Source organism: Ranitomeya variabilis, chromosome 3 (genome assembly GCF_051348905.1).
Source record: "Ranitomeya variabilis isolate aRanVar5 chromosome 3, aRanVar5.hap1, whole genome shotgun sequence".
Taxonomy (NCBI): Eukaryota; Metazoa; Chordata; class Amphibia; order Anura; family Dendrobatidae; genus Ranitomeya; species Ranitomeya variabilis.
The window spans coordinates 415,438,809-415,452,602 of record NC_135234.1 but is presented as its reverse complement, the minus strand read 5'-3'; the positions used below and the strand labels follow the sequence as shown (position 1 = coordinate 415,452,602).

Genomic DNA, 13,794 nt, shown 5'->3' with positions numbered 1-13,794 from the left:
AAGTACTAATCCAAAGAAATTAATGAGATGATGCGTTGCATTTACCAACAAGTGCTATAAATAAGATACCAAAAATCTCAAAAACTTGAGCCAATCTGGCAAAACTGATAGCATATTCAGAATCAGCACCCCAAAAATACCCCAAATTCATTAAAATATTTTGGACACCAGAAAAAAAATTTTTTTTTGTTGACCTGTGTAATGGGCACAGAGTTCTATTTTAGCCTCCTTGTTCCACAGTATTTGTTTGGGTGTTTTTACATGCTTCTGACACTGAATTTTATGGTGAGGATGCAGGAGAGGTTTTCTTCTGATCACTCATCCATGAAGGACATATTTGTCTGTCTTTAAAGAGTAGAACAATGTGCTAAAACTCCAGAGTTTGCTGAATCTTTCTGAAAGTCTTTTGCAGTCAAGAATTGGTTCTGATTTGCCTCTAACAATCCTTGAGCATCCCTCACTGAAATTTTTCTTGGTCTTTCAAACCTTATCTTGACCTGTTGACTTCCATTTCTTAATTACATTTCGAACTGAGGAAAGTGCAACTTGAAATTGCTTTGCTATCTTCTTACAGCCTTCTCCTGCTCTTTGGACCTCCACCATTTTCAGTTTGAGTGCTAGTCAGCTGCTTAGAAGAACCAATGGCTGCTATTTGGCATAAGGTTAGAGGAGGCTGGAAAATTTGCATCACCCAACCATTCCTAATGATGATGGGGTTATGTCTTGTTCAATAACAGGCTTATTAAGGTCTAAAGCCTTAGTCAAAGTTATATGATCACACACATCTCTAAGAGTGCACAAACTTCTGCATTGGCCCATTTTCCTTTTTTGTAGTTTTTAAAATGTAAACTTTTTTACCTAAAATGCAAAGGAAATGCGTCCTCTTTAACTTTAGCATTTTAGAGGTAATTTAATTTTGAATCTAACGTTTACATTCCACTGTATATGGCTTCTTTTGACAACTTCTCAATACTCAAAATACAGCAGAATGGAGGTCTGCTGGATTTGGTTAGTTTAGAACCCATTTTGTCTAATTTTGTTCAGACTAAGCGCTTTTATGTTGTGTTCAGGCACCTGTTCGGTGGCCCTGACGAGGCTTACATCTGAACCCACTGGAAAATGGGATCCAAATATATACACTGATGTGGCAATAGACTGTAATGGTGTCGGCAGAGGGAACAGCACTCTGTCGTGCATAGTTTTTGGGAGTGTCCACCTCCAGGAGGCATACACTCCTGAAAATGATTCACGGCACAGTGCATGATCGCTCTGCCTGCGCAGAGTCTATTGCGTCGGCACATACGTCTGGGGCTTTCTGCAGTGGGGTTCAGACGTATGCCCTAACGGGACTAATGACCATATCCCTAAACGCTATGTGAAAGCACCCCAACACAGATGTCCCAACGCTGTATTTTCATTTCTATATTTTTCATTCAGGAAAAGGTGGTTGACTTTGTTTTTTTTTTTTTTTTTCTTTTTTGAGACTTGAAACCTGCTTTTGATTACCAGTTCTGTATTCTGCAGTACATGGATGATATTCTCTTTTGCGAAGTCAGAGGGTTTAAGGGGTTGTGTGATAAAACCAGCACCCACAAAGTATTAAGTGGTTTTGGCTCCTGAGCCTGCTCCATTCACCCATATCTGATGTGTATGGTGGATATCATTCAGAAGGGCTTAATGAGACTGGATTCCTGAACAGTAAAGCACTCATAGGAGTCTGTCAGCATAAAATGACTGTTTAAACAAAGTACAGCACCTCGTAAGGGACATGGATGAACGGTAATCATAAAAAACAAAACATATCTTTGGGTGTACAGGTTAGTTTTTGCGTTTGCCAAAATCCTTCTTTATTCAAGGGTGCTTGATGCACCACTGGTGTGGCCAAGTATTTCATGTGTACGAACATCGTGGGTTGTAGATAATTTAGTGACAAATTTATTATTGGTGGGGAAAGGTTTGTGGTATGTAGTGTAGTTTTCGGACTATAAGATGCACCTAGGTTTTAGAGGAGGAACAGTGGGGGCCGGGGAGCTGCTGCTGACACAGCTATAGGGATAGTATCTCCTCCCCCCCCCATCCTGTATATCCCGGTATAAGGGGCCCCCATCACTTTACAGCCTCAAAAATAGGTAAATAAACCATTCTACTTTCCTTCCCTCTGCTCCTTTTCAGCGGCATCTTGTTCTGATGCCAGCGGCTGATTTCAGTGTGCTACAGCACATGACGTCGCTTCCATTCGCACTCACACGCTGCGGTCAGCTGCTGGAATACTCACTGTGCTCCATGCCTGGGAGACGCACCCCCACTTTCCTCAAAACCTTTGGAGGAAAAGTGTCTTAGGCTATGTGCACACGTTGCGGATTAGCCTCAAGAATTTTTTGTACGGATTCTGCATCTCTTGGCAAAAAACGCAGGTGCAGATTTGCTGCGGATTTACTGCGTTTTATTACTCCTGCGGATTTCTATAATGGAATGGGTACAAAAACGCTGCAGATCCGCACAAAAGTGAAATGCTACTTTTAATCCGCAGCGTTTCCGCATGGAATTTTCTCCTTCGCCTCATTGGGGGACACAGACCGTGGGTGTATGCTGCTGCCACCAGGAGGTTGACACTAAGGCTACGTTCACATTAGCGTTGTGCGACGCAGCGTCGGGCGACGCAAGCGTCATGCGCCCCTATATTTAACATGGGGGCGCATGGACATGCATTGCACTTGCGTTTTGTACGCATGCGTCACTGCAGCGCACGCGTCAGGGCGCAGAGGACGCAGCAAGTTGCATTTTTTGTGCGTCCAAAATCAAGCAAAAAAAGGACGCATGCGTCACAAAACAATGCGTTTTGCATGCGTTGCAGATGCGTCGCCGACGCAACACACAACAACGCAAATGTGAACGTAGCCTAAGTGATACAAAGAAAGTTAGCTCCTCCCCTGCAGTATACACCCTCCTGCTGGCTCTCAGCTAACCAGTTCTTGCTTAGTGTCCGTAGGAGGCACACGGACTGGTCTACTATTCAGACCCAAAAACTTTTTACCTTTACAACGGACGAATGGGGCGACGGATTCTTTCACGTTCCGATCTCCCCGAACCAACAGGCTTCAAAAATTTAGCCCCCGTCTTCGGGTTTGTGTAGGCTGCAACCCGGAACTCCGCCCATGCTAGGCCGTGCTTCAGGCTCCGCCCCCCTATTCAGGCGCCTCTCATTCAGGACGAGAGCTGTATTCTCGGCGGCCATCTTCTTCCTCCTGCCATTTCTGGACACGAGCTCATCCGGAAGTGGCTGCTTCATCGCACTGGCGGTACTCAGCGCTGAAGACAGCGCTATTCCAGACGGGGGACTCAATTTCGGTAAGGAGAATCCGCACCCCTCCCCCGTCCTCCCTCTGCACCCCACCCCGGCAGCATAAAGGGACTAGCGTTTCCTGTTAATACTTAAGACCTGCAATCTCTGGTTGTCCAGCAAGCTCTGGTCTTAAAGGCACGGGTCTTAAGGGTACATGACCGCATTCCCTGGTCTTAAAGATGCATGCCCAGTGGTCGCTGGGCTTATAGGTACATGTCCAGCTTTCCCTGGCTTTTTAAAAACAATGACCAGCATTCCCAGGTCTTAAAGGTTCCCTAGTTTAAAAGGGGCACATTACCAGCGTTCTCTGCTCTTTAAGTCATGACCAGCCGGAAGCCGGTCACCTTTCCCAGAGTACTTAGTTCAAATGAGCTCAGGAGCCCGCCGCCGATCCCGACTTTTCCCAGAGTACCTAGTTCCCCTCAAGGGGCTTCACCTCTGGCGTAATCCTTGAAAAATGCCCTGGTCTTAAAGGCACATGACCAGTATGCCCTGGTCTTAAAGGCACATGACAAGTAGGCCCTGGTCTTACGCACATGACCAGTATGCCCTGGTTCTTAAAGGCACATGACCAGTAGGCCCTGGTTTTTAAAGGCACATGACCAGTAGGCCCTGGTTCTTAAAGGCACATGAACAGTATGCCCTCCTGCTAAAGGCACAAGACCAGTATTCCCTGGTCTTAAGGGCACATGATCAATCCGAAGCTGGTCACCCTAACTGAGCTCTGGAGCCCTCCGCCACTGATCCCAGTTTATCCCTGAGTACCTAGTCCCCCTCAGTGGACTTTGTCACTAACCGCAACCCATGGTTTCTCTGACCAAGAGATTGAATCCCTCCGTGAACCCTCCGTGGCTCGGAGTGCTCGCAGGACCGATATACATGGTCCCTCCCCTACATGGGAGCCGTCGGCTAGCAGGGGCCGCAAGTCTTCTAGAAAAACGTACAGGCGTCTAGAAAACGGTAGTTAATTTCCTGATCCCTCCCCTATGATTTGCTGAGAACAACGCTCTGAATATGGATCGGATATTACCTTGGATTTCCAGAGCTTCAGAAAAAGAGGGACTCGCCTATTTATATCAACAAATTGATGAGCGATTCACTGGACAGAAGCCTCTACGTGGGATGCCATACCTGGTCTGATTTTTTTAAGGGCGACAGGTCCTTAAAGGGCACCGATTTCCCCCCCACACCATCAACAGACGAGCACATGCAGTGTCTCCTCCATGTATCCTCTTCTGCAACCAGGCCGAATGCCAGACGACCTGCCCTGTCCACCTGGGGACCTCAACTCTGGGGATGTACAGAGGCACCCCTTCTTGGTGTCCGAGCACCCCCCCTTTGCATCACCACTATTTAGTGGATGATGCAAGAAAGCGGACGATTCCTCTCCACTTCCCTGTTAAGAGGATGGTGATCGAGGGTTCCTAATTTTCTACTCTGCATGACGATGGCAAAAGACGTTTTTTTCCTGACCTGCTGGATGCAGCCCCGCATTCTGCCACTTGGCAGACTAACCGGATAGAATTTCTTGTGGTATACCTACCAGTATCCCTGCCCGATGTATCATCAATTAAAGTACCACAGACGGTTGGATAGCAAATCTGGTTCGTTCTGTCTTGTGGCTTCGGGTTCAGCGCTCTACCCCTCCTTAGCCGCCACATGGGTTGCTTGATCAATAGTCTCCTGGTCGGAGACCTTAACTACTTCGATTCACACAAGTAACCTTTCCCCAAAGACAGTACAGCTGGCCAATCAAATCTTCTGAGTGGGAGACTAACAAGGGATCATGTCTTTTCTACAGACCCAACCAGCAGTGGAAGCGTTGTCCAGGACAGTCTAGATCTAGGGGATCTTGGTTCCAAAAAGAGGGAATGAAAAGTAAGACCATTCCTGGACCTCAAACTTCTAACAACCTTTGACAAGGTCCTCCTTTTTCGGATGGAGTTCCTCCGCTCAGCCATTACTTCAACAGAAAAAGGTGGAGTTTCTGGCATCCATCGACATTCGGGATTATTACCCTCACATTCCTATTTTTCCCCTCCTACAATAATCCCTTCGCCTTTCCATTTGCAAACAGCATTTTCAAGTCACGACCTTGCCCTGCGGCCTGGCTACTGCACCAGAGTGGTCGCAAGGGTCATGGCAGTTGTCATGTGCCTCTTGCACCCTAGAAGCATGGTCGTCTTGCCCTATTTGGTCGACTATCTAGCCGCTCTTCCAGGACTAGGCTGAGTCGTCTATATCACTTGCGATACCCTCTCACTTGGGCTAGCAGCTAAACTTAGACAAGTTTTCCTCATTCCCAGCCCAGCAGATCCTTTTTGAGGATGATCCTGCACAAGAAGGATGGTAATTCTCTCTCGAGTCAAGGTAGTGGCCCTTCAACAGGGAGCTCGTACATTTGATCACTCATTCCCTCGGTTCATTCGATTCGCTAGGAGGGTTCTGAGGAAAAAGACGACAATGGAAGCAGTTTCTTTCGCTCCTCTCGTTTTCAGCAAGTCAATCAGGCTTTCAAAGGGTAGTCTTTGAGCTCCTTCCTCATCCAGAGCCTTCTCCTGGTCCAATGGTTATTAGGGAATACCAATGCCAGTCTTCTCCCGATCATTGCTCTGGGGACCTGAACGGTACGGCTAATCCTACAGCAGGTCCACTGCCTTCAGGCGGGCCAACCATCCGTCTTCAATTGGATAATGCCACGGCTGTGCCATACGTCAATCATCTAGCAGGTACCCACAGTCAAGCGCCATGGCCGAGGTACCTCGCACTCTCTGGCTGAGATCTATCTTTCGGTGATCTCAGCAGTACATATCCCTGGAGTAGAACACTGGGCGGCAGACATATTCAGCAGCCAGGGTTTCTCCTCAAGGGAGTGGGAACTTCACTCGGAAGTCTTCCATCAGATCGGCCTTCACTGGAGTACTCCAGATGTAGGTCGGATGGCGTCCAAACTGAATGCCAATGTACTCCAGTTCATGGTTCGGCCTCGAGATCCAAGACCATCGCAGGGCATGCTCTGTTCTTCCATGGTACCAATTTCCATAACCCCTCTTCCACTACTTCCGAGATCTTTTTCGAAGCAGGAAGGGCCCCAGTGATCCTGGGAGACCCGCACTGACCATGTCAGGTTTTCTCGCTTGCGGTACTAGTATTTTTCCATCTTATTGTGACAAAACTGCAAATATGGACTTTCTCGCAGGGAGTCTTCACCTGTAGTTCATCCCTACCGCGTACCGTTAGATCTGTGGAACCTTAATGGTCCTGGGGATCTTAGAGTAGACTCCTTTTTTTGATCCAGACAGACTTTACTATCAGGGAAGGTCGCTCCCCCTTTTTTTTCTCTGCGTTCTTGTCATCCTGATGAGTCTTCAGAGCTCGCCGCTCTGTTCTTTCAGACTTTATTCCTTATTACCATCAAGGCAAGGTTGCCCTCAGGCCATCCCATTCCCTTGTTACCAAGGTGGTATTGTATTCCCACTGTTACAGGGGCATTGTCCTTCTCTCATCTTTCGGCTCCAGTCCGCAAAACGGTATGGGTTCTCCATAATCTGGAAGAAGTGAGTGCTCCGAGTGGGTATGTATCGAGGACGGCGTCCTTCTGAAGGTTGGACACTTTACTTGGGCTTCCCGATGGTAAGAAGTAGGCTTCCTGACGGTCACAGGAAGGGTTTAGCCGTTTCATCAGCCATGTTAGCCTGGTGGATTCTTTTCACCATCCAGGAGTCCTTCCGTGCTAGATGTCAGCCTATCTCCCTGTCTGAGGGCTCTAGGCACCAGACGTCGGCAAGCACGGCCGCAAGCTTGCGAATTCCTCCAGTCCGCATACATTCTTGAAGCACTATAATTCCCACACTTCTACAGATGTGAGTCTGAGCAGGCGGACTCTGCAGGCCGCGGTGACGCACTTGTAAGTAGCGGTTACACGGCCCGATCTGATGTTGTCCCCACCCAGGAACTGCTTTGGGACGTCCCACGGTCTGTGTCCCTCAATGAGGCGAAGGAGAAATAGGGATTTTTGTGTACTCACTGTAAAGTCCTTTTCTCCGAGCCATTCATTGGGGGACACAGCTCCCTCCCTATTATTAGCTTGTGCTTGTTTTATAATTTGACATGCTATACTCTCATATATAATGTGACATGCTATACGCTCATATGTTATTTATCTCCTACTGCTTTTGCACCGTACTGGTTAGCTGAGAGCCAGCAGGAGGGTGTATACTGCAGGGGAGGAGCTAACATTCTTTGTATCACTTAGTGTCTACCTCCTGGTGGCAGCAGCATACACCCACGGTCTGTGTCCCCCTATGAATGGCTCGGAGAAAAGGATTTTACGGTAGTTAACAAAAATCCCTATTTCCGCACAATTAGCACAGCCTTTTTTTTTTTCCTATTGATTTACATTGTACTGTAAATCACTTGCGAATCTGCAGCGTTTCTGCAAGGCAAAAACCGCTGCGGATCCTCAGGAAATCCGCAACGTGTGCGCATACCCTTATAGTCTGAAAAATGAGGTATAGTTGTGGTCACCATCCCATATTCTTGTAAAGGTAGCTCTCAACAAATAAAGAAAAAGGGGTGGAGGTGGATAAAACTGGTCAGTTTTACACCATTTTTGGTAAACCTAAAAACTGATTTTGACAGTAAAGGTGTGGGGTTTTTTTTTTTTTTTTTTTTTTAAACTTAAGCTGCAGTGCTGTGCATAAAACACTCATTTTGTGCTTTAACCCCTTCACCCCCGGAGCTTTTTCCGTTTTCGTTTTTCGCTCCCCTCCTTCCCAGAGCCATAACTTTTTTATTTTTCCGTCAATTTGGCCATGTGAGGGCTTATTTTTTGCGGGACGAGTTGTACTTTTGAACGACGTCATTGGTTTTAGCATGTCGTGTACTAGAAAACGGGAAAAAAATTCCAAGTGCAGTGAAATTGCAAAAAAAGTGCAATCCCACACTTGTTTTTTGCTTGCCTATTTTGCTAGGTTCACTAAATGCTAAAACTGACCTGCCATTATGATTCTCCAGGTCACTACGAGTTCATAGACACCTAACATGACTAGGTTATTTTTCACCTAAGTGGTGAAAAAAAATTCCAAACTTTGCAAAAAACAAAACAAAACAAAATTGCGCCATTTTCCGATACTCGTAGCGTCTCCATTTTTCGTGATCTGGGGTCAGGTGAGGGCTTATTTTTTGCGTGCCGAGCTGGCGTTTTTAATGATAGCATTTTGGTGTAGATACGTTCTTTTGATCGCCCGTTATTGCATTTTAATGCAATGTCGTGGCGACCAAAAAAACGTAAATCTGGTGTTTCAAATTTTTTTCTCATTACGCCATTTAGCGATCAGGTTAATGCTTTTTTTTATTGATAGATCGGGCGATTCTGAACGCGGCGATACCAAATATGTGTAGGTTGGGGTTTTTTTTTATTGATTTATTTTGATTGGGGCGAAAGGGGGGTGATTTAAACTTTTATATTTTTTTTATTTTTTTCACATTTTTAAAAACTTTTTTTTTTTACTTTTGCCATGCTTCTATAGCCTCCATGGGAGGCTAGAAGCAGGCACAGCACGATCGGCTCTGCTACATAACAGCGATCATCAGATCGCTGCTACACAGCAGAAATGCCGGTGTGCTGTGAGCGCCGACCACAGGGGGGCGCTCACAGCCACCGGCAATCAGTAACCATAGAGGTCTCAAGGACCTCTATGGTTACAATGGAGGAGCATCGCCGACCCCCGATCATGTGACGGGGGTCGGCGATGCGCTCATATCCGGCCGCACGGCCGGATGCGGTAGTTAAATGCCGCTGTCTGCGTTTGACAGCAGCATTTAACTAGTTAATAGCGGCGGGTGATCGCGATTTCACCCGCCGCTATTGCTCGCACATGTCAGCTGTAAAAAACAGCTGACATGTCGCGACTTTGATGTGCGCTCACCGCCGGAGCGCACATCAAAGCGGGGGTCCCGACATGTGACGTACTATTCCGTCACATGTCGGGAAGGGGTTAAAGGGGTTGTTACATAATATAACATGTAGTTAATGCTACATACATCATGTAAAGGAGTTCTTCTGCAATTTAAATCTATTAAATGATACCTCCTTCATTAGGTATGTACTTTAAATGTCTCGCCTGTTGTCCCCTATCATTCTTGCTGCTTGCTCTGTCCGTCCAGCTAACCCTCTTTTAGTGGCTAAAATTGTGTGGCAAATGGAGTTGCTCCAGCCATGCAGGAGGATCCCTCATGCAGCCAGATCTCATCCAGCTGACAAAGCTGTTGGGCGTGGGAATCATCTGAAGTTACTGCTTTTCTAGTCCTTTTCTTCATGAGGGAGTTAAACACTGCTTTTCTGATTTATCTTCTCAATTGCTGCTGCCAGTACAGAGCGCAGCAGTTGTGATGAGCTTGTCATCTGGCTTTTGCTCTCTGCATAGTCAAAACTTTGTCATCTAAAACACTGCCTGAGTAATGTCATGTCGATCATGGACTTTACAGATCACACCAACTAGATGACAAATGATGATTTACTGAGTCTTCTCCTAGAGTTCAACTTCCCCACCACCACCTTATTTTCCACCACTCCTTGTATGTCCTCTCACGTCACATCCTTCCCACTCTTTTGTCCAACTACTCCCAGCTTCTCAGAATTTTATGAGAGGCAAGAGACAGAGACCTGTTGGGAGGACTTTCCAGGGCTTTTTGAAAAATGCACCTTTCATCAGAGATCTTTGCAGGTAGGACATGGATTGGCCTTCAGAAAAGTGGGGCAAAGTTGTTTTTTTTTTTGTGTTTTTTTTCTTCTGAAGTCCTTCATACTGTTTGGGACATCTGGAACAATGATTGTCCAAAGAGAAAAAGGTGAGAACTACCATCATGAGTCCTGGGTCATGTCCTCAGTAAAGCATCCTCAGGGCATTTGTGTGGGGTTGCTTTTCATCCAAGAAAATGGGCTCCCTCACAATTTTGCCTAAGGACACTGTCATGAATAAAGAATGAGATCTAATCATACTCCAAGAGCAACATCTCCCAACAGTTCAGAAGGAAATTATAGATTAACAATTCTTTTTCTGAATGATGTAGCACCTTGTCACAAGGCAAAAGTGATAACGAAGTGGCTTTGTGAAGAAAAAAATGACTTTTAGGCCATGTGCACACGTTCAGTATTTTTCGCGTTTTTTTCGCTATAAAAACGTGATAAAAACGCGAAAAAAACGCTAACATATACCTCCTATTATTTACAGTGTATTCCGCATTTCTTGTGCAAATGTTGCATTTTTTTCCGCGAAAAAATCGCATCGCGGAAAAAAAAAGCAACATGTTCATTAAAAATGCGGAATTGCGGGGATTCCGCACACCTAGGAGTGCATTGATCTGTATACTTTCCGCACGGGGCTGTGCACACCATGCGGGAAGTAAGCAGATTATGTGCGGTTGGTACCCAGGGTGGAGGAGAGGAGACTCTCCTCCACGGACTGGGCACCATATAATTGGTCAAAAAAAAAAGAATTAAAATAAAAAATAGTGATATACTCACCTTCGATGTCTTCCCGCCTCTCAGGTGCATGCTGCCGCTTCGGTTCCTATAGCTGGTGTGCGGTGAAGGACCTGCGATGACGTCGCGGTCCTGTGATTGGTTGCGAGACCGCTCACGTGACCGCGACGTCATGGAAGGTCCTGCGCACACACACCAGCTATAGGAACGGACGCCGCTGAGGAGATCGGCTGTCTGCAGGTGAGTATAAGCATTTTTTTATTTTTTTTTATTATTTTTAAACATTCTATCTTTTACTATAGTAAAAAGTTGGTCACAACATTCTATCTTTTACTATAGTAAAAAGTTGGTCACACTTGTCAAACAGTATGTTTGACAAGTGTGACCAACTTGTCAGTCAGTTTTCCAAGCAATGCTACAGATCGCTTGGAAAACTTTAGCATTCTGCAAGCTAATTACGCTTGCAGAATGCTAAAAAAAAAATGCGGATTTCTTGCAGAAAATTTCCGGTTTTCTTCAGGAAATTTCTGCAAGAAATCCGGACGTGTGCACATACCCTTAGGGATCCATTGGCAGGAAACTCGCCAGATCTCAAGTGATAACCTGTTGTCAGTCCTCCAAAAAGCAGGTGTACAAACAAAAGCAGATATTGTGATAAACTCAAATCACTAATTACATGAGACTGGGTTGCCCTTAAGGTACCTTCACACGAAACGACTTTACAACGAGAACGACAACGATCCGTGACGTTGCAGCGTCCTGGATAGCGATATCGTTGTGTTTGACACGCAGCAGCGATCTGGATCCTGCTGTGATATCGCTGGTCGTTGAATAAAGTTCAGAACTTTATTTGGTCGTCAGACCGGCGTGTATCGTCAGGTTTGACACCAAAAGCAACGATACCAGCGATGTTTTACGCTGGTAACCAGGGTAAATATCGGGTTACTAAGCGCAGGGCCGCGCTTAGTAACCCGATGTTTACCCTGGTTACCAGCGTAAAAGTAAAAATAACAAACAGTACATACTCACCTGCGCGTCCCCTGCCGTCCGCTTCCTGCTCTGACTGAGCGCCGGCCCTAAAGTGAAAGTAAAAGCACAGCGGTGACGTCACCGCTCTGCTGTTAGGGCCGGCGCTCACACAGTACAGGAAGCGGACGCCGGGGGACGCGCAGGTGAGCATGTACTGTTTGTTATTTTTACTTTTACGCTGGTAACCAGGGTAAACATCGGGTTACTAAGCGCGGCCCTGCGCTTAGCAACCCGATGTTTACCCTGGTTACCCGGGGACCTCGGCATCGTTGGTCGCTGGAGAGAGGTCTGTGTGACAGCTCTCCAGCGACCAAACAGCGACGCTGCAGCGATCGGCATCGTTGTCGCTATCGCTGCAGCGTCGCTTCGTGTGAAGGTACCTTTAGGATTAGACCACAAAGCTGATATCCAGTATATCAGGGTGAACTGCAAAGCCTTGAAAACTAAGGGACACCACTGGGAATATGGAGTCTTTACATTAAACCTGATGTATTTGTCAAAACTGTAAAAACCTATGCAGTTTTTATAATTGTTTTCCAGTTGCCATAGACTAAAAGATTAAACACTGAAGCAGCAAAATGTGTGTCCATCTCAACTTTTGGCCACAAATGTGTTTTTCAAATATATTTCAAGCATGTGATGAGCAAGGAGCTGGACAGCAGTGTTTGTATCACACCCTGAACCCCTCCCCCAGAATCTTACCTGTTGTATGTCATGAAGGGGGTACATGTGAACAAGAAAACATGTAAAAAAAAAAAAAGTTTGTTTCTTTATTTCAAGTTATCGACTTTAAACATGATCTGTGGACATATACTTGTTTAGGAGCTCTTTAGTGATGAGTGAATATACTCGTTGCTCGAGATTTCCTGAGCGCGCTCGGGGGTCCTGCGAGTATCTTAGTGCTCGGAGATTTAGTTTTTATTGCCGCAGTTGAATGATTTACATCTGTTAGCCAACATAAGTACATGTGGTGGTTCCCTAGCAACCAGGCAACCTCCACATGTACTTATGCTGGCTAACAGATGTAAATCATTCAGCTGCAGCGAAGAAAAACAATCTGTTAGCCAGCATAAGTACATGTGGGGTTACCTGATTGCTAGGTATCCACCACATGTACTTATGCTGGCTAACAGATGTAAATCATTCAACTGCGGCAATAAAAACTAAATCTCCGAGCACTAAAAAATACTCGTAGGACCCCCGAGCGTGCTTGGGAAATCTCGAGTAACGAGTATATTCGCTCATCACTAGAGCTCTTAACAGTCATGGTACAATCCCTTTAAGACGTTTTTACAGCTTTCTATATATAGATCTGTGATGTAACTGCCTAAGTGTTGACTTTTTTTCCCCCCCCCCCATATTCCCAGCCGCTATCCTAAGCTCAGCGAGAAATCTAAGTTTTGCAAGTTTCTCACTCCATGATTTGTTCGTGCATTTTTTTTTTTAGAATTTGGTGGGTTCGGTTCAGTAAGTGGCAAAATTGAAACTGAAATTAAAATCAACCATGAAGGTGAAGTGAATCGGGCTCGATATATGCCTCAGAATCCATGTATCATTGCTACCAAAACCCCATCATCTGATGTGCTGGTGTTTGATTATACGAAGCACCCATCTAAACCTGGTAAGTGACTGCTTAAAGAAAGACTTTTACTGTCCTCATCACACTCTGGAAATTGGACATTTGTTGATAAATCAGTCATTCACAAATTATTTTATTTCCTTCTATAAATTGTAGCCTGTTAAATCCTTTTCAAATAGATGGACTTTGTGTGGGCATATAGCACAAGTGACCTGACTCTGGACATCAATTGATGTAGGGTGGGTGGTTTAATTGCTGAGACCATTTTGCCACTCGGGTCACATTAATTAGAATAGCATCTATGCTTTGCACCTGCTACACATTGGGCAATGGCCTGCTCCACTGTACCGCCAGTGT

General features: G+C 45.7%; 1 protein-coding gene across 2 annotated transcripts in view; it reads left to right on the top strand.

The window, feature by feature from the left end:
• The window catches only part of RBBP7 (RB binding protein 7, chromatin remodeling factor), a 98,608-nt gene that overhangs the window by 66,903 nt on the left and 17,911 nt on the right, over window positions 1–13,794 (top strand). For both annotated transcript variants that reach the window (XM_077296305.1, XM_077296304.1), the window contains exon 4: window positions 13,306–13,479. In XM_077296305.1, coding sequence (XP_077152420.1) covers window positions 13,306–13,479 — 174 coding nt within the window. The remainder of the gene's footprint in view (window positions 1–13,305; window positions 13,480–13,794) is intronic.